The sequence below is a fragment of the Strongylocentrotus purpuratus genome, unplaced genomic scaffold (assembly GCF_000002235.5).
Source record: "Strongylocentrotus purpuratus isolate Spur 01 unplaced genomic scaffold, Spur_5.0 spur5_scaffold_5, whole genome shotgun sequence".
Lineage (NCBI taxonomy): Eukaryota > Metazoa > Echinodermata > Echinoidea > Camarodonta > Strongylocentrotidae > Strongylocentrotus > Strongylocentrotus purpuratus.
Window position 1 is genome coordinate 30,455,716 of NW_022145611.1, and position 22,600 is coordinate 30,478,315.

General features: G+C 34.0%; 1 protein-coding gene across 3 annotated transcripts in view; it reads left to right on the forward strand.

The window, feature by feature from the left end:
- The first annotated feature begins 4,869 nt into the window (after positions 1-4,869).
- LOC764088 (protein numb) overlaps positions 4,870-22,600 on the forward strand; it is a 38,010-nt gene continuing 20,279 nt past the window's right edge. Inside the window, exon 1 of one of the 3 annotated variants that reach the window (XM_030999481.1) lies at positions 4,870-4,998. Coding sequence is in view for 2 of the 3 variants with exons in the window: in XM_030999479.1 (XP_030855339.1) it covers positions 16,110-16,150 (41 nt within the window). In the remaining variant the exon portion in view is untranslated. Of the gene's footprint in view, positions 4,999-11,518; positions 11,773-16,094; positions 16,151-22,600 lie in introns of those variants that run through there. The other 2 variants (XM_030999480.1, XM_030999479.1) reach the window with 2 other exon arrangements.

Here is a 22,600-nt window from a genome sequence, read left to right on the forward strand (position 1 = left end):
AATACAGGGTTTTATGTCAATATTATTTTAGTGATTTAGTAATTTGACTACGATGTATTTTCAGAAATTTATAACAAATATGGAAGAATTCAGACTCTTTGTTTATGACTTATGACGGAGTTCTAAGTCTTATTTGAAAGAAAAGTTGTAAGATCTTATGTAAAGGTCATCAATTTTTTTTCTCATCAGTGGTTGTAAAGTGATAACAAATTTCAATGAAATTTAACGTGATTACAATAAACTTTATTTCAAACATTTCACATAAACCAAATTCAGAAGAAAAAAAATCATAAATACAGTAATGAGGATTAATGCCCCACAAAAGGACACTAATATAGCACATCGACACGGTTTTGATCGTGGGGCCTCACAGTTACGAGGCCATTGCTTTGTCACTGAACCATGACTGTATGCAGCGGGGGCTAGGGTAGGGGGCAGTTTCCATAAATAAATAAAAACACAGAAAATGCAATAAATTTTCCATAATTCATTGCATTTTACCCCGGCCATGCATTATGGCTCAAGGCATGGGCACACAGAGGATTTGTTTATGTTGGGGAAGGAATAATTTATTGCATTTTACCCCGGCCATGCATTATGGCTCAAGGCATGGGCACACAGAGGATTTGTTTGTTGGGGAAGGGGGTAAAATGCAATAAATTATGAAAAATGTATTGCATTTTTTTTTTAAAAATATTTATGGAAACTGCCCCCTACCCTAGCCCCCGCTGCATACAGTCATGGTTCAGTGAGAAAGCAATGGCCTTGTAACTGTGAGGCCCCAGGATCAAAACCGTGTCGATGTGCTATATTAGTGCTATAATCAATTCCTTGAAATGCTATAGCGCCGTATGGCAGCCGTGCTAAAGCCAGGGTGATAATCGGGAGCGCCAGGATGGTCAAATCTGACTGACATGAGCGCTATACAAGAACCCACTATTATTATTATTATTATTTTTAAATTATTTTAAAAAATAATTCCACAAATTGGGGTAAAACAAAAATATTCCAACTATATGAGCGACAGTGTAAATGAAAGCGTACTTGCCAACAATATCTGCTTTGTAATATACAGTACTTTATATTAGCTCTAATAATGTTTGCAAGATTGAAGAATCGATGTTAATTAGCCAAAAGATGCTCTATAATTGCTGCTTTTGTGAAAGAAATACAATCAGCTTCCATGATATCCATTCACTATACCATGTTCCTTGCCACATTAATGAAATATGTCATTGATTGTACCCAGTACTCTTCACTGTTTTTGTATTCTTCTGTTGCTGATATTTTTGGCAAATTTTCAAAGTGTACATTACTCATTTTAAACTTTTCTTGCCAAGATAATCAACTCACCTTGAAAATTGTATACATCTCTTTAATGTCTTTGTATTCAAATGAGAAAATGAATGATCATTGTCGTGTGTTTTTTTTAACATTGTTATACGTGTACCGGTATATCCAATACATTAAAAAAAATCTAAGATACAACATAACATACTTATTTCCAACACAAGTTATTAGTAGAAATGGAAGAGAATGTTACGTACACTTTTTTATAAATGAATGACGTTGGACTATTCATTGTTAGATGTGTGTTTTAGAAACCACTGGCAATCCATTTTGCCGATTGTAGTTCAGAGGTAGAAAATACAATGTGTGTCTTCATTCATGACATATAAAGCACACTGCATTATTGTAGAACATTCCAGACTTTTAATTTAGGTGTTTTATAGACTTTACAAAAATAAGATAATTTTTTCATTAGATATACCATTCATTATGATGTTGAGATTTGTGCATTCATTGCATTTTTTTTAATGAATGTAAGTGTATAAAAAGTTTAGTAGTTTGTTTTTTAATTTAAGTCCAGCTTTTAATAATTGTATATCTTTCTTTGAGGTGATCAAGATTACAATTAAGAATAAATGATGAGTGACTTAGTTATCATGAAGAATGGCAATTGTACGTACTTTTGTTCCCCCCCACCCATACAAACTGTATATATGACACAATAAAAAATTTAAAAAATGATAATAAACTGGAGGCATCTTTCTCTTTTAACACCCCCCCCCCCCCCCCCCCCCCAAAGAAAAACAAAAATAATAATACATGTAATAATAATTATAATTAAAATAATTTGTCAAAAATATTTATTTGTGCCTTTACTATCTTTGAATTCTTTACTAAGCATTTATCAAAGATAGATTCGTGTACAATAACCACATTCATCCTTACCCAAATGTGTCTTTTTAAAAATAATGCATTTTGTATGTCAAAAGAAATCAGAGTAGAAGAGATGTAGTACCGGTATGTGTATGTTAACTGTACTAGAAGTGGCACTACCAAAGTTGAAATGTACAGAAATCAAGTTTACTTTTTTTGTTGAAGTTTTTTAAACATATATTCCAACATTGTATATTGTACCTGTAAGTAAGTCTTTGTTTCGTCTGGGCAGTTTCACAAGGGTGATATCAGAATCACATAACATTTTTTTGTAGTTTTACATGGCGCGATGATAAATTTTACATATATGTTCACTCTCTTTTATGTGAGGTGATGCACATGGTATCAAACAAAAAAACTGAAAAATGATAAATTCTTACTTTTGAGAGGCTCAAGTATTAAAAGAAAGTTGGTGATCAAATTTCTCAGAGAATTCAGCCTATTTTTCTCTTTAACTGCAAAAAAAGTTAATTGTGTAAAACTTGTAACATTTCAGTTGGTAGAGTAATTGGAAGATTGTCTGGTGCTCTTTGTCATTACATTATTTGTTGCACTGAAAATAAGATTCACATAGTTTAAATAAACTTCTTTAGATAATTACATTGATTTTTTCCTAGGTGAAATTGCCTATCTTTCTGGATCTCATTGTATATATACCTTTCTATATAGTATATTTTTGGTTGACATTGATTAAAATGTTAATAAAAGCCATAGTAATAATGAGTTTACATTTGATTGAATCATTTGCATCATTTCACTGTGTCCAATGGATAGATGTGGTTTACTTTATGTGAAATAAAGTATATCACCTTTACAATGTGTCTGAATGATTGGTGACTTAATAGTGAAAAGTTTAGATTTAGGAATACATTTCATTCTTGTTTCGTCTGGTCTCTAAGTTGGTCAAGGCTCAGCATTGATAGTTGTCCAACTGTCAAGTGCAAACAAAAAGGACTTTTCTGCCAACTGAACAGACTCCGCTCAGTCTTGGAATCAAATAATGTCTGGTAACCAAAATTTGTGACTGATATGTTTGAAAAAGTGAGTGTTATTGCAAAAACATATGAGAATGGAGAGATATATAAGTTGGCATTGACTGCTTAACCTTATACAGTTGAATACTATATCATAAAGATAATCCCATGTATTTCCCTTTTTCACATGGAACAAGGCGTGGGTTTATAAGAATAAATAAATAAAAAGAAACACATCCCTTGAAATGGCATATCTACACAAAACTAAACACAACAGAAGGGGAAGAAAAAAAATAGGTGGTCTTCCTTCTCTTCTCTACCATTTCTTTTGTCTCCCTGTTCTGACAGCATGAATAAAAAAAATAATGATAATTATATTAATACATAAAGAAAGAAGATTATATAAGAGGGAAGGAGGGAGAAAGAGAGAGAATGAAAGAATAATAATGCAGAAAGAAAGATTAGAAGATGGAATGGATAGAAAGAGGGAAAACAAGAGTGGGTTGAAATAAAGGACTGGTCCATTAAATGAATGATTACATTACTGAAAGATAATCAAATAAAGAATATTACAGGAAGGTATAACAGTTACAATTACCAAGCAAAAGGTAATAGTTTCTTGTCAGTTTAAGAGCTAAGTAACATATATGATATATGAACATCCTTTAAAAGTTACTTCCTTGGATAACAGTCTTGTACAAATGTTTACTTTTTGGCGGAGGCTAGGGCGTGAGGAGGGTTGCCTGTATAAGTCAGGTAAAGGATTAAAATAATACACTGGGAAAAAAATATATTATTCTTAGAACATTTGATAAAAATATTCAATTCACCAAACAAAAAGATTGACGTGCTTATTTTGTTCCTCTCGCGTATGTTTGATATTGAAATGCTGACAGAAAATAATATACTTAGATGCAAATTCTATAGGGAAAAGGCTTATAACTTTTTGTGGACATTTTTATGCAAATTGGGTTCAGATTGTGGACGTTAAAATGTGTCCACCATGATTATTGACATTGGTAACATAAATATATGGCATTTGAATTATTTCAAATGGGTTTTTACATGCTAATTTATGAAAAATATGAATTTCCTTTCATGACCTATGTTAATTTGCATATTTTGTAAATCTCATTATATATTATACTCATTATATTAATCTGAACATGTCGCCCTTATATATTCACTGATAATAAAACATTAGTTGAAATTATAAAATCCTGTACCTATACTTCAATGCAAATTTATAGGGATATCTGAATTTTTTAAAATGACAATAGCTCGAACAGGTGAATTGAATAGCAGGGATTACAAATCTCACAAGGAATACAAATTTCCATATGATAGACATTCTTATTCTAAACTTGTAAAAAGTTCATTGCACTGCAATACAATGACAATTTTTTTTGTAGGTCAAAAAAAAAGTAATGATTTCTCTGAAGAACAGCTGTTGAATAATGAATCATCTCCCAACAGCGCGGCGCCACCCTTTTTTCACAATGCCTGCATCATCTTTTGGGTGGATGCGATGCGATCTAGGTGTTCAGCTCATTTGTGTGTGTGTGCCCGTGATGCGCACATATGCGTGCTGTGTCGTGGGTATTTTATTTTTGTGTGTATGATATGTGATTGATCGAGATTTTCAATGCATTAATATCAGCAGAAGATAACACATGCACCGTATCACCGCGAGGGAGGTCGAAAATCACTGGAGATACGCCGCAGGAGATAACCATTTTCTGTCATCAGCTTACTCAAAGAAGGAGTGCAGAACTTGAAGATAAAAACTAGATCTACTCAGGTACGTATCTACATTACATGATTTGATAAAGATGTTGATGTGCCACAGTCACTAATCTTGCTCTTCTTACCCGACTACGGTACACCGGCAACTGGCCTATTTTGTTCCGTATCATATTGAGGCGCAGGCCTGAGGAGTAGCCTAGCTATGGCAGAGAGGGAGCTGGATGGAGAGAGTGATCTGTAGGAGCTATTTTTGTTTAAATGACATTTATTTGTATCTTTCTACTCTAGGGTAATGTTAGGTCTGAAATAACATTGATTTCATCATGTCTAGATCTATAGATCTATATCTAATTTTGACTCTATACCATACGTAACAGCAACTAAGAACAAGAGATCTAACACTCACAGTCACACTCACAGTAACTCGCACTTCACAGATCTAACATTTAGATTTAGTAATTTACGTCTTGCTGTAGACTGTAGATCTAATTTAAGTGTTTCAAACTTGTATTATTGTACTATTTGTAGACTGTAGATCTAATTTAAGTGTTTCAAACTTGTATTATTGTACTATTTGTACCTACATGTAAGCCTAAGGTAGATCTAGGTCTCTAGTCTCAAGTCAGAGCCAGATCGAGGCTTGATGCCTGTGTTGGAGTTGCAAGAAACGGCCATGATTGAACAAGTTAGAGTGAAGTCAGAAGTGTTTGGGTACCAGGTAGAGTGTAGGTAATGCATTCATTTCAGTAGTAGAAGCCATAATAAAAACACATGCCACCATACATTTTGCGACCAGGCAATGCCAATAATATTGATCCCATAAAGTTATTTCTTCAACTCCTGTAATGTAGTGTAACAGACTTGAGGTGTTTTTTGCATTTAGTTATTTACAGACCATAGTCCACACATCGGCCAACATTGAATTTGAAGAATGATTACAACATTTTTCCTGTCATGATCTGACTTGTCTGCATTTGAATTGGAACCAACCTCTGATGTCAATTTTATTCAATCAGATAACAACACAGTGTTTTTTTTTCCTTTCTACCAAAACTAATGCCTATAACATGTGGTGTTCCTCAGGGAAGCATTTTAGGCCCAATTCTATTTTCAAGTTATATAAATGATATGTGTATTTTTATAAAAGACTTCAAACTATTATTGTACGCAGATGACAACGTACTACTCTATTCGAATCCTGATCCTAAATATATTGAGGAAAAGCTCAGTGAACAGCTGTCTACGTGTGTCGATTGGATGACTGATAATAAGCTTTCTTTACACTTGGGAAAAACAGAAAGCATTTTATTTTGTTCTAAAAGTAGTTCTAAAAAGTCATTTGAATTCAAAGTGACACACAATAATCAAGCAATCAAGTGAAAAGAGTCTGTGAAGTATTTAGGCATTGAGTTGGCTAGCGCAATTTCATTTTCATTTTTAGTAGAATCAGTTGTAAAAAAAGCAAATTCTTGTCTGAAATTTTTGTACAGTTATCAAAGTTGTATGGATTTAAAAGCAAGACGTACACACTGTTTTGCTCTTATTCAATGTTTATTTGACTATGCTAACCCTGCATGGTATAGTAACATAAACAAGTCAGATCAAAAGAAGTTGAAGATTATACAGAACAAAATGGTGAGATTTATCAACTGTTCTGGTCCAAGAACTCATGTTGGCTGTACAGCGAACTTTCTAAAGCTGGTTTTCTTGGAGTCGACCAAAGATCAAAACAACTCGTATTGCATCACGTGCATAAAATATATCATACTAGGTCGAATCATTATATTCGATCCAAATTCGATCTTGTTACTGACGTACATGATTATAATACAAGAAATAGCCGATTCAACTTTAACTTACCAGAAAGAGTAGGTAGTATTGGAAATTCGTTTTATTACAATGCCATAAAACATTGGAATTCCCTTCCCAATGGTGTTAAAGAAATAGGAAACTATGATCATTTTAAGAGGAAATTAAAGGAATACCTAATACTTGACAGTCAGAGAAGAGAAGTGAATGACATGTTATATGATTGAAATTTTTATTCTCCTGTCGGTTCATACTTTTTCATGTTGTATATACTTATGTTTTCGTACATTATAGAAATTCTACAAATTCATCATTATTTTCCTCTTCTTCCTTTTCCTCTTTTTCTTCTTCTCCTTCTTCTTTTTCTTCTTGTTCTTAATATCATTTCTATCATCAGTTTAATGTTGTTATTATTATTAAGTAGTTCTTTTAATTTTCTTATCTGTCTGTAAATATTACTATTTTAACTTATTAATTTTATACATGTCTGTATGGGACACCACTGGAAATAAGCTCTCGAGCTTCTGTGGGTTATCCTGTTCAAGCTGACTTATTTTTGATCTGTTATTATTGTATATTGTTGTATGTTGGAAGCTTGTCGAATAAAAATCGAATAAAAAATCAAGCAGAAGCTCAACTTCAAAGTCTAGATATACTGTAAACAGACTTATTTAAAGTAAAGAGAGTTGTGATTTTTTTAAATTTAAGAGATATAGTATATAGTTATACATGGGAATCACAAAAAAAGATATGATGGATGTCATTCTAACAGTGGACTTTTTTTTTTTGTTGTAGAATTTAATTTGTCCAAATAAACAGAAATTGCATGCCTGTGACATAGATTTATGAGCTTTAGGGAGAAAAAAGAGATCTATGTTAAGGGTTATAATCTGACAAATCTGTCATAATATTTGAGAAAAAGATATGAATCAACTGTACTGTTTTACATGATAAAAAAAAAATATTTGTACTAAATTTTCTTTGATCTGAATCACTGGTTCCTTGCTTCCATTTTTGAGTAATTTTCATGATTTACATACATGTAGATGATTATACCTTTGAAAGGATTTACTTGTCCTTCAGGCCCCTTCTTGTACTGTACTTTGACACTGTTTGAGTATGATACTAATAAGCCTATAATGGTCTTATGATATTCAAAGTCCACATTCAATAATTGATATTGTTGACAATGCCCTCAAGATAACTGTGTATGTAAATTTATGATAGATAAGTTTGGCAAACTCTTGTAGGCATGGCGAAAGTACATATACATTACAATCTTTGTCATTCATGTTGCTTCATGCTGTGTAGCCTCTACCTTGACAAAATGAAGCAACTTTTGAACTGCAGTTTGTTAAAAATTAAATAATAATGGAACATCATCAAAAAGATATAAGGGACAATCGACAACCTGATTGATTTTCTTTTTCCACTCTGAAAAGTTTGTCTTTATTCAAAATTTTAGAAAGCATCACTGTTTGAAATTATGTGCATTTATATTTTAAGAAGAACAATTTGGTTGTCTAATTAATAGGAGCTTTATTTCTTTTGTGAAAGTAGGAAAAAATAGTATTGAAATGGTCATGATATAAATCTAGTCAAGAATGAAAATGTACACTGTTGACCTGTTCCTACATGTATGATCATTAATTAGTTTTTTGTTTTGTGGTTTAGATATTAATTGATATGATATAAACTTCTTAAAGAGATCGTTTAACAATGTTAAATCTGAGATGCACGGCCCTACGTGTCATCAGTGTCTGTGATATGGTGTTATATTGAAGCCCTAAAAAATTGCACTTCAAAATGATCAAGAAGTGCCTCAAAAAGTAAAAACCTTTGAGTGACCGGTTTTTTTACCATACTTGTTTTCCCCAATAGACTGTAGTGTTATGAAAACCGTTTGGCAAACGCAAAATTTGATATTGATTTTCAATCATAAATATCTTGATAATCAGACAGGCGATCGGCTTGTAAAAGTCATGGGGTTCCTGACTAACTTAAAGGTTTATAATTATCATTGCAGCATGAGCTAATTTTTATAAAGGACCTAAGACAAAGTTACCGGATACCTTTAAAGGTAAAGACCAGTATTGGAAACGCCCCAATTTCAAAAAATGAAATGCAAGCTCTTATTACCAATCATGTGAAAGAATATGTTTTGAATAATACATGATGATAAAAATGTTGACGGGAAACTGCCTACTAATTGATATATTTGGTAAATTAGTGTATCTCTCGCCTGTTGAGAGATACAAATGCACGTGTGTGTAGTCCCATATACATCTTTCTGTGTGCAGTGATTCTAACCTTATGAAGACCCCGGCCCCCCCACTCAGTGTTATTTAGGGTACGCATATGCTCGTACCCTCTTTTTGAAAGCACCCCCTATCTGAGGACTGCCAACATTTCCGAACCCCCCTTTCGCGGCTTTTCGCGGGCTTTTTTTGCATTGGAGACCCCCCTAAATCAGAAAAAATGCTCAATGTACCCCCTAAATTCTGAATAATTTCTCAGGAGTCCAAAGAGATGAGAGAAAAAAAGAAAAACACCCCCTTTTTAAAGAAATCTCCGGGTGAAAAGTCAAATACACCCCTTTTCTTACAATTCTCGGGCCGGACTTTGTCGCACGAAAAGTACCCCTTTACCGGACATTTTGGCAACACGCATGCGGTCATTCCGACCTCTGAGTGGGGGGGCCGGGATGAAGACTTGGCCAAATTTCTTATCATTTTGATGATTCCAGAACCTTGCAGTACATCTATGCTAAATGATCAAACTTTTCTGATCGATTTCACAATGTTTCTTTCACAATGCAATCGCATGGCCATAACTGGTCTTTAGCTTTAAGTACCATCTGAGCAATTTGCAATAATATTTAAATTCAATACTTCACTCCCTGAATCACTCTGTTCTCATATTATACATATTTGCTGCCCTCTTTAATCATAAAAGAGCTCATTTCAATGGTATGTATTCTACATTATTGACTTGGATAAGTGTTGAAAAATTATAGAGTTGAAAGTGTGATAATGGTATTGCAATTTAAAAAAATGTCACTACCTATACAAAATATGCTCCAATTAAGTTGAGAAGTATAGTTATCAAAAGCTATAAATATAAGCATGTCATATTTCAAACTGTGTGGACTGAGTGTGAGTATAGACCAAGTGCTTTGGCAAGAAAATGAAGACTCACTTTACAGAAAGGAAGAATAAACACATTCCATAAATTTTCAAATACTGGGTTTTCAGTTGGCTTTGGACAAGTATTTAGAAGTATCCTTTAAAAAAAAAAAGAAGCTTTTTCCAAATTGCAGTTCTCTGCATATGCATTGGAAATGTTATAAGAAGCAATGGGTTTTATTGTTTTGACATTAGGATTATAATCAGCAACTTCATCTGAATATATTCTGCTGAAAGATTGTACATTGAAAAACATAAAGAAAAAAATTTCTCCACCCATTGTCTTTAAAATTATTTTTTGTTTTGTTGTTGTTGTTGTTGTTGTTTTTTGTTGGGGGGGGGGGGTGTATCCTAACATGCACATCAATGAATTAGGGAAACTACATTTCAAAAATCCCATGACAAACTCTCAAAGGATCATATTCACATTTTCATTTTTTCTTTATTCTTCTTTTCTGTTCCCTCTTTTCTTGTTTTTTTTAAATTAAAATCGACTTTGTAGAATTGCTGAATCTTAAATTGGGTGATCTTTTGTTAAATTTTTGTTTCTATATATTGTCATTTCACTGAACACCCAAATTGCTGAATTAGTGCTCAAAACCAATTACCAGTACAGAAGATTAGGAAGATATGGATGACACCTTGATGTAATCAATTGTTGATTATCCTCTCAGCGATCTGATCAATCAATCCATTAAAATCTCCACTGCCACCTCATCTTGTGTAATTGTCTTGTAACTGCAGAATGTACTTCATCCAACTATCCATCCAAGGCATAGATCCAGTTGAATGGTGTAGTGTCTTCCTCCAAAGTGTCCCAACCTTTTGATCTTTCAAAGAATGGATCAGATGACAGCTAATCCACTGACAAACAGTTTGTAGAATAATACCCACCCCCTCAGCCTATTGACTGTTCCGTGATTCATAGTAAAGTTCAAATGTGTAGGCCTGCTGCAAAATTCCCCCCACATGGGACATCTCCATAAATTGCTAAAGTGGGTTACTTTGGGTCCTTTGGGAATGAATTCTGTAATTATTGATGTCATCACATTACATCAGGAAACTTTTAGATTTGGTTGATCAGAAATGAGGTTTTAGTTTCACTCCATTTCTTATTTGGAAAATGCTGGCATAGTTTGGAGATGCTTCATGGGGTAGATTATGACCCCCATAGGAATGGCCCATTAGGAGTAAGTTGTGTCCCTTCCACTTTGTTTTAGGGATGTTTTGGTGTAAGACTTTGATGAAACTTAGCAACTCCCTAATTGTTCTCTATCCATTGAGTATATTATGCATGCTGTGGTGTACAATATAATGATATGAGTCACCTCCAAATTAAAATGTTTCACTTAAGCAATGCTTTTGATGGATTAAAGGCAGACTAGCATTGTTCTGTGCACTTCATAGTCCCTCTATCCAGCTTAGTGCAGCACCCCAAGCACACACACAAAACACAGACAGGCTTGGGTGATCCATTTGGAACGCTCCCCTACTGTTTGAATGCCCTAATCTCGACCTAACCACTCTGGTATGTGAGAAAGTTATTTGCATGGTTTTCGGGGTTACTGAAGCATCATAAAACTTTGTATACACAGTGATGCCATCAGTTGGTGTAGTATTGGCACAGGGAAGTACGTGTACCATTCAGGGTTCTCTCAGTGGCTGTTTATAGTACAAGAATAACGTATCTCTACAACTTTGGCCTCTGAAATTTGTGGAATATTCATTGGATATATAAGCATTTGGTGTATTGTTCTTCTCACATGTTGATGTCATAATTGTTACAAATTGACAGAGTAAAGTCAGAAACCAGAGAGCAAGATGGGTAGACTCAAGTGAGTATAAACTTTGACTTGTGTTTTGTTCAATTCAAGTTGTGGATTTGTTAACATGTTGAAGTTACCTTTGAAATGCTAACCTTAACCTAAACCATCATTGATTACCCATGTTCCTGTAATAAAAAACAATTAAGCAGAATAGAAAGGAATACATGCAAGTTAACATTTGGAATTATTTCCAGCTAAAGCTGGGCAATCAATAATGTTACAGTTAAATGACAGATCAAGGAGCTAGAGCTAGGAGTTTTAGCTCCTTGGACAGATCACCTGCACAAGATCATGCAGGTTAAAATGTATTTGATTTCAAATCTAAACAAACTCCTTCTTTGAAAACTTTTATCTTATTTCAAAAAATCTTTGTGGCACAGTTGCCTTTTGTTCATAATGTTTGTCCACTACCCTATAGTTATCCACACAAATTTTTCATTTTCTTTTGCACTTCTTTGGAATGACTTTGCAATTCTTATGAAATTGTGTTTTTATTCTTTTCTACCTCAGTTTATCCAAATATAATTTGATTTGTTAACTTATGTGCATGGACTGTTTTTATATTGGAAGATCTATATTTGGATTGAATTGTACATCAATTATTTTTTTTCAAATTCTGTGTAATGAATTTGCAAAAATTGGAAAAAATCATGTTGAAATTCTTTTTGAATGAATATCTAGAATATCTAGAATTACTAGTTTGTTGACCATTTGTATGCGTTAAATGTTCAGAGCTACGTGTAATACTTGTACATTAGTTCTCTTATGTATTGAATTTGAATGATCTCTCTCTCTCTCTCTCTTTCTCTCTGATGTCATTGGACATACACATACAATAACAAGTAAATAGTCACAACCATATGTTCTCGGAGCAATTACAGTGTAACTACATGTATGCAGGAAACATGCAAAATCAACGGGCATGATCACTGTAACAAGAATAACAACATCAGGTTACTTTTGAAGTAATCATTATGGTTTTGGGAATGAATTAAGGTTGCCGTAAACAAAGTATTAACTGTTTTTATGCAGTAATAGGGAAACTTGTAATACACCAATCAGCACAAACATGGGATTGGATGTGTATTGATCTGTCCAGCATCATCAGCATGTCCATGTTATTTTCTCTTGATGGCCAGTTCCTGTATCATTTATTTGAAAGTCACTTGCTAGAACATTTATTGTACTACTGTACATGTGTAGTTATTTTTAACTAGTGAAAACAAATCAGTTGGATTCTTCATGACTTTTATTTATCGGAGAGGTTTAATATAGGAACTTGTTTTGCTAGTTACATATTTTAATGAATTCACAAGTTATGAAGCTGTATCTTTATTGCTCAGAAAGCAAATACTGTAGGTGCTTTCACCTAGGCCTACTACAAGTAATGACAAGTTGGCAACCTACAGTATGTGTGTACGTAATGTATGTACAGGGGGGTGTCATGGCTGGAATTGATGCCTAAAACCAGAGACATCTTGGCTTGAAGAATGTACAGTGTACTCCAGATTTTATTCCATGCAGGTTTCATTCTACAGTTTACCAATATGTAGGTGTAAAGTAAACCCAGCACTGAATCCGCCGTAGTCTACATACCTTTGTGATGAACTTTGCATGACCAATCTACATTCATCAGCCTTATCTACAGATAAATTTGATGACCAAAGATAAACAGATTAACTTGGCACCCAGAATACCTGTTTTAGGTTTTTGTGGCTGCATTGTTTGAATTGCTTATTTACAGGTTGCAAAACTTGCAATAAGACTTTAATCTTTTGAGAACTGCTGACCTACAGTACAAGCATGAGCTGAAACTTTATTTACAAAATTTTAAATTTGTAGAGATAAAATGTTTTGAAATAGGTATATACGTGTATTTATTAGCTTGCAAGCACAAAAAATTTCTTATTTAGGCTTCTACAATATCTTGTTTTTATATACTAAATACACTAAAATGTAGATACATGTATTAGTGTAGGCTCACAATCATTGGAAAGAACAGGGTTGCTGTTTTTAAAAACGGCTGGATTCTGGCGGTACATGTAGCATTGAATAATATGCATGCAACCCTCTTCCAGTAGTGAACATTGGCTTGCTTATGTACATGTACATGTACATGTATATTTGGATGAAGCAAACCAATGTATTATCATGTACATGGATTATGGATACTTCATCTATCTACATGTACATGTACCTGTACCTGTCATGTACTGCACTGGTCATAAATATTGTTAAATCTTGAATTTATGAAACAGTCTGCAGCAATGAAAAATGTAGTCACATGTTGCTTGGGGAAATCCCCCAGCTACATACATGTACATGTTATGTGAACAAGTTTAACTGTAAATCAACATTGAAAGAAACCCGATGATTGTTCATAGCAGGAGGAAGTGGTTTGTATTATTTCTAAATGTTCTGAATGTTCTGCATCAGTGGATCAGTGTATCATGGGCTGCATATGATACAGGGTATCGATATTGAAACAGGAGCGTGCAACTCAAACATTTTATACAGGATGCACATCGAATTTTTTGCCATACTGGTGCAAATGTACTTTTTGTTGTTTTGATATTTTGATATTATTTTGAATTAGCTTTTGTTCTGTACAGGCAGAATGAAAATATTTTATCTTTTCTTTCCCATTAGCAGAAGATGTTGGTCACTAGTGTAGGTCTACATGGACTGTAGCGTGTACATGTAGTGTACTAGTATTCTGAGTAAAGAACAGCCATGTTTACTATCTCACAGTAATAGGTAACAATACAGTACTGTACTGTAATTGAAAATTCAATGCAAGTTAAATTATACGATTATACAATTATACATCGAATGATATGGTTCAACAAAATGTTAGGATCCAGTCAATAATTAAACGAAAATTTTTGAACAGTATTTACTATTACTAAGCTGTGTGAAGTCAAGTTGATTTATTAGACCTGCCACATTTAAACAGAGGCACCACTAAAAAGCAAAAATATGACATTTGAGTGGTGGTCAACTCACAGAAAGCGGTACAAGGTTAAGTCTTGATTGTCCTCCTAGGCTCGGAGAAGTGGTATGTGGGAAGCATCTTTATTTAGAACAGACATGAAATGGCATTTTAAGACGGAGTAAGCTTATAGACACACTGCAAAAAAGGATGCCGCAATAAAATTGAGAAGGTGTGGTAAACATGCATGCATGAAGACATGGAACAAGTGCAAATGGCAGCGTATAAAACTATATGTACTGTATGTGTACATGACATGTATGACTAGCGAAATAACAAAATTTGACTTACATGTATGAACACTGTACCTCAGTAAATATGGCTTTGTTTTTGTGTGATATCGTCATAATATCGATGTCGATAGTTGTTCCCAGATGACTGAGCAATTTAAAAACAATATTGGTCAGTCATCCGGGTACTGCGCTAAAGATATTGAATACTAATAACACTGATTTATTGTACCACTTGGAAGCCTTATAAATAATAATATAGTCTACATGTTGTATGCACATGTATGAAGTGCACTGTTTTGCTCTAGGCGAGATTTGGAAAGCTGATGGTAAACATTATGAACACAGTTGAAAGTACATGTACTGTATGTATTGTATATATGTAGATTTCATTTCATTTACCAGTAATTTATTTGCCAATGTTTTAATGATGCAGATATTTGCTCATACATACATGTACAGTATAATATACTGATACAAAATTCAATGACTTTATGATGTCATGGCTAGCTAGTTTAATCAACTGACTTATATTAGTAGTGAGACAGGGATAACAAAAGATGCATACAGTTTTCCACTCCCATGAATGTGACGAAAGCGTATATTGTAATCAGATTTACCCCCCCCCCCCCCCCCCCCCCCCGATTCTTTTCAAAACCACCAATGAATGTTGATCCTTTGAACATTTTATATACCGGTAGTGAACTTGTTTACAGGCAATCATGTGTATCAGTACGGTATCTAGATATTTATAAACATGAATCGTAAGGTATAGTGTACACTGTAGTTCCTGACACTCGTGACATTACATGTAGTATCACTTATTACCGGTACATGTCGAGGAGGCTATAACTTGTTGTCGGGTTACATGTGCTATATTTAAAATCAGCTGACAAACTCGATCTGCAGTTCTACAGCAAACATGTACTTTGATCTGGCATTGTATTGTGCTTACATTATGAGCTAAGCTGACAACCAGCTGTACTGTACATACATGTATGAGGATTGAGGACAATTAGTTGATTCATACAGTGCAATATTAGCAAGTACTTCTTAAAATCTTAAAAGGAGGAGTTGTTGATTAATCAGACTGTCTATAACCTTTGTAGTGGTGGCTTCACTATATGCAGCGTGTTCCAGTAGACTTACCTGTCATGGATTTGGGGTAAGCATTACTCATTTAGGTTGAGCATCATGTAAATTAAATCCATCATTTTTTCCCCTTTTCTTCACGGATGAGATATGAGAACTGATATTTTCTCCAAGTCTGTTGCGTCACTGCAAGGTTTTTTTTCCAAAAATAATATCTTGTGATATGTCATAAGACTTGAGGCTGAAAGGTGAATAAATCTGGAACACAATCAGAATTTTTTTCTTTGGTCACCATTTGCATGTACATACTGTATGTACATGTAGTATGAGCCATTGTAGTTGAAATGTGGCAATTTGACTACTTAATGATACATGTATCTAAAATAAATAAGTTGCTGATTAATCGGCCTATCAGGTTTACATTGGCTTCTCTGCATGTCCATGTACATGTATGTACATGTACGTAGAATTAACAGTCATGGATTTGGGGTACAAACAAGATGATGTGGAAACTTGAACATTTCGTAAAAAGTCTCCAAACTTTTTTTTTTCCTTCTCTCTCTTGTCCTGCCTAGCAACAAGGTACGGTATACAGTATTAATCTTTTTTGTTTTGTTAATGCGCTGTTAGTAGTAGGCCTACAGGTGTATGGTTGAATCTTTAACACAACTTGTTGATCTCACACAAAAAGTGTGTTTCAGATCCTAGCTCAAAATTGTTTATTTTTGATATTTCGTTTAATAGAATTTTCACTTATCACTCTGAGAATGTTAGTGGACGTTGAATTGGAAAATTATAGAATAGGTTCATATACATGTAATGTTGCTAGTCTGTTAATTCAAGGTCTTAGGAAATCGCTTTGACAGTTTGATGTTATTACTGCTATGCTTTGCCTTTTGCATTATGAAAGTTTGCTGGTATCATTAACAAGTGAATATGAGATGTCTCAAACAAGTCATAAACATATGAAGGCCTACCTGAACAGGGCTGCTATGTACTACATACAGTGTACATGTAGCTTGCCTAAATTGTCTAATTGATTTTGTATTGTACCTTTCGATTTAAAAGGTAATATTAGGAAGTTTCCAATACTCAATTTTTCTGACAGGTACATGAACATGATCGTGGAGTTGATGAGCTATGTTCTTTTTCCCCTTTTTTTCTGTACATGCACTTGTTCCAAGATGCATCATACATGTAATCAGATACTGTGCATGCAATTATGAGACGGCTGTATTTTAAACAGAAGAAAAATACACTGGATTGATTTGAGGTAGCATTTAAGTCAGTTTAGCTTGGAATGCTTCAAAAATGCTAGAGAGAAGAAATTAATATGACACGTATGTAAAATGTCACCCGTAATGCTCTTTTTTGTTTGTTTGTTCTGTAGACAATATTTGAAGTTGTCCAAAAAAGTAATTTTTACTTTTCGTATGTCAGTCTTGATTGAATATCCAAATGATTCACACTGACAGAAAAATAGGTTACGCAAGCCATGGCATAATTAAAAAGTGAATTGTATGTGGACTGATCAAGGCTCAGTTGTGATGTTTGTCATTTATACAGGTAAACATTCATGGAAAACCTTTCCAATAAAAATCAGTTCCAATTTATTGCAGGCTGTGAAGGAGTTGCAAGGACACCTTTTCTCTTTCAGTTTGTATTCCAAACACTTGCAGTATGGAAGGCCAGTTTGTGCTACGTGTACCGTTGGCCAATCGATATTTCATTGTTTCATTGTGAACTCTCTCAATGCCTTGTATACAAAACAGAGAGGACCTTCACAATGAGAGACCATTTCTTAGCCTCACTCTCTTTTCATTGACTACTCTGTAAATGTATCGATACACCATCCATCGTCTGTGTCGGCTCACTTATGGTATTTACATTATGGCACAGCACGCACAGCAGCAATTTTTTGTCTCCTCACACAAATGTGCGTGACTGCATGGGTGGTGTGCTTGCTGCATTGGTTATTACAGTGAAGTGAAGGAGCCGAGCGGATGTAGTCCAACCAATGCAGATGCTACATCTTCTGATTGGTATTATGGTAGCACTGGTGTAGATGGTGTGTGAACTATAGGAAGGAGAGAGGATTATTTAGAGGAGTGTGCATGCTGAGGTGAACAAAAACCAATTTTCAGTCTGGGACTTTCAAAGAGGATTAACATTTACTCATCAATTGATTTGATTTGATTGATCAACGAACTGTGTCTGACGGGAGGGTGAGTGTTCCTCAGTGTTCATGCATGCTTGATTGAATCAACGAGATTCAAGATATTCAACCCCGGCCCGGCCAGCCCAGCCCTTGGTCCCTTGTGTTATTATAGAATGAATGTATTTTCTAATGTGATCATCACATACTGTATGTGAAGGATGTGCATGTTGTATGTAGAATGTTAAACTGATAGGCGTACATCGTACTGTAGCTCAAAATTCATAATAACATGAATTATTTGTGGGGATGGATAACGGCACAAATGCTTCAGGTTGACATTGCAGCCTACATACATGTACAGTATGTCCATTATCGATTCTTTTAAGGATATTTAAATTGCTCATGCTCTCTTTGTTTATCTCTATCTTGTCTCCTTCAAATGAAGAAGAAGAAGAAAAAAAGAATCACAAGATTACCGTACTCTACATTTTAAAAATCTTTAACAATATTTCATGAATTATATATACCGTACACTTTAATGTCAGAATTGATTACCATGTAGGGTCCATTTATGTGTGTCTACAAATTAAGCAGTTTATAATGAAATTGCTCATAATAATGGATTATTAAAAAAAAGACAGGTCGTGTAGATTCAGACACCAACACCCTCCTACCTTTCAACATATCATATCAATCATATCATGTAATTCCTATTAAAATCAAATTAAGAAATTAACAAACTGAGCCCAGAGACCTAATGTTAGAACCCTTATTTATTAATTTATAAATTTATAATTGTTGAACAACTTATGGGCTTTCATTTAATGCTTATCATTCATGTACCAAGATGAAACTGAAAGTGGGATCTAGCCTACACTGTAGTATTGTACAATGATTTTGAGGGGAATATTAATTCTTATTAAGACAAATAATAAAGGGCTAAATCAAATTACAGGTTAGTTGGAATATTCATGCATCTTAATGTAGCCTATTCATCATATAATTCTTGCTAATGTTGTATTGATCTCATGTCAATGTACGCCTGCATTTTTAAAGTGCAAAAAAACAAAACACTTACCCGGCATTCAATAACTTTCAGTATTCTATTGAAGGGGTTTTAATTTCTTGTGGAAGTGAACTTAGTAAATTGATACAATTTTTTAATTACTCTCCATTCCAAAGAGGAAATTTTATTGACTGTACTCTGTGTGTAGTAACTGTAAAGACACTGTGGGTATCGGTTTCTACTAAACTAATAAGTGTCACAAAAATGATAAAACTATGCACTAACATTGAACTCTGTGAAAATGAAAGTTGATACTAAGAACCTGAAGGGCCATTAGGATTTATTGATGGTATTGGTTTTTATAAGAGTCAAAAGCATGAACAAAATTATCAAGGCTATTCATGGTTTTGTATTATTTCCTTGTGAATATGAAGGACAAGTTATCGTCCAAACAGTTTGAACTTGAAGTGGACTCAATTCAAACAGTATCAATAGATACTGAGTATCAATACATACTGAGTACTGGTATACTTCTTATGTATTTTTGTTTTTTTCCCCTTATATTTTGTTACATGCACCAGAATATTGAAAGTAATATTGAAAAGCAATCTCAGAATATTGTTGCATATTGTCACTTTCTGTAGACTTACAATGCACTTGTGGCATGTAACTTTTCCACTGAAGGGAAGAAAAACAAAACAAAACAAAAACAATAGAATAAATTAATAAAGAGAGAACAATTTTATTTTTTGTATGGCTCCCATCTCCCAATGTCATCAATGATGAAGTAGCCACCAAACATTCCTTGTATTCTTTGAATAGCATGACTCATAATGAGCAATATATATTCTACACAGTAAACATAGAATTCCACCCAGTGGGCTATGGGAAAAGCAGAAATGCAAGGCCAAGGCCAGATCATCAGATGTCAGACTTGTTACTGTGTAAACATGAACAGTGCTTCACTGTTATCTTTAATAATGTTCATATACAGGTAGCATACATTATTTATCATATTTTTGAAGAAAATAATGAGTAATGACAGGTATTGCAAAGTTACATTGTACATGTTGTTCAAGGGTGACCATGATTGTTTAGACAATAGACATAGCATGAATCATAAAACGAGAACGGATGTTTTCTGAAATCATGTTACAAATATTTTTTTGCCCAATTGCTTGCTCACGATTTTGATTTTTTGTTTAAAGGGCTTCATAGATCTTTTTTTTTTTGTAGCTTCTTTAGCAATTTTTCAGTGAAATAATATCAATAATTGTGAAAATATAGTGCAAAGTGCATCAAGGTAAAGTTCAATAAGATATGCACATAACAGCACAATGATGATAGTTTGCATATGATGCTGTGTCTAGTTGCAGTGTATCCTTGTGCCAACGTATTGTAAAGATACATATTTCAGACAGAACATACATATACATGTAATACTTCAATTCTTCAACCTTCATGAGCAATGTAAGCCGTTACATGCAGAACTTACAGCAAAATTATGATAGAAATTGGCATTTTATTTACTTAACAAATTGTTCGAGTTTTAAACTTCAGAAAAGCTAATTCAGTTTGAACGATTTGGTAACCCTCTGACTGACAGGCTACATGTACACTGATGATGCATCAAAGATGTGTATGTACACATATGTACGTGATATCACACTTAATGTACAATGAAATTCAAGAAATATTCTTATGACAGAAGACGTTTGGGAAAAACGTAAATAGTTTAATAAATGGCCTGTTGGCCTCTCTTTAAAATTTATGATTTGAATAATTTACTGGTAGTAGCCTCTATTTCAGTGTCATCTGGCTTTATTGACCATGTACAGGTACAGTGTACATTGTCCATCCTATCTGATCATGTACATGTAATGTATGTCTTCACCATCGGAAAGATGATCTTGGAATTGAATCTTGTGTCTTAATTTACCACGGGCCACTGACCACTTGACCAGTCCATGCACCTGTGCATAGACTGTTCATGTAAGCTTCTATTCTTGTGTAATTTTATAATGTAACTTTTAAGTCCACATGTGTACAGGAAAATGATCTGCTCCTGATCACTGCTGATGTTGCTTGAAAGGTCACAGCATCCAGAGATTTTAATTCAATCTTTATGACATTTGCCTGTTGTGGTAACGCTGATCAGCTGATGTACCAAACATGTGTATCTGGTGATATACTAGCTGACTACACTACATGTAGGTTGAATGTACTACATGGGGACATGTGCAAATAGAGGTTACATCATGACCAATCAGTTTGACATTCTAATTTAGGTCACTTGTGTTTGTAGATACAAATGAATGTAATTGTATATTTGTGTTGTCAATTAAAAAATGAAAACACAACAAAAGCTGATTAAGTGGCCTACGTACATTGTAGCCTACAGTGTACATGTACTGTACATGTACATGTCCTGTATGGTACTTTAAAGAACTGTAGGGAAAATAATTTGTATTTGTATTGTGCATTGACAATACAATATTATCAGCTTGATTGTAGTACTGAACCATTGAACTTTGAGCCCATTCATGTACATGTAGCAACAAAATAGATACTAGAGTGCCATATATTACATGTACATGAAGGCTCCTTGGATCCTAGCCATATTTGTAGTCTTACCAATACATGTTTATAAAGTATGACTTAAAAGAAGTACATTTATTAGCACTTTAAACGACTTTAATAATTACCCTTTCAGGCCTCCAGGTTTGCTTCTTTTAATAAGTGTGGCCTTAAATGGACAGTGACAGTGTACATGTACTTGCTATTAATAGCAGCTCATTGGTTCAATTGCATGCAACTCAATGTGGAAATAGTTACTAGAACTTCTAAATATTTTATCGAAAACTCAATCTTTTTAATGTAAAATATATGTTCCAAGAATTAACAGAGTACTTGCGCAACTGCAAATTAGAGTCAATTACACTGCAACAAATACTTATTTATAGATCTAATAAATGTTTCAATATTTGGGGCTTCTTTTTACAGTTGTACGAATGATACCTGTAGGCCTCTGAGTAGCCAACTGTTGAACTGTACTTATAGCCACATGTACACATGTACATGTGCGTAGTACAGGTATATAAAATTGTAAATGTAAATGTGTGGACAGTGGATACCGTCAATGTACTACAAAAGATACCATAATCTCAGAGAAGATGGATTATATGTCAGATGTAATGAGATTTTGAGCCAAGCCGAGGGACTCATCTGAATTTTTAATTTGAAAATTATTGGATTTGTCGTCATTAATTATACATAAATACGTTAGCCTATGTCATTAGTACCTCTGAATATTGCATGAAATGTTGTGTTGAGACTTTCTCGTATTGAAGTAATTCAAG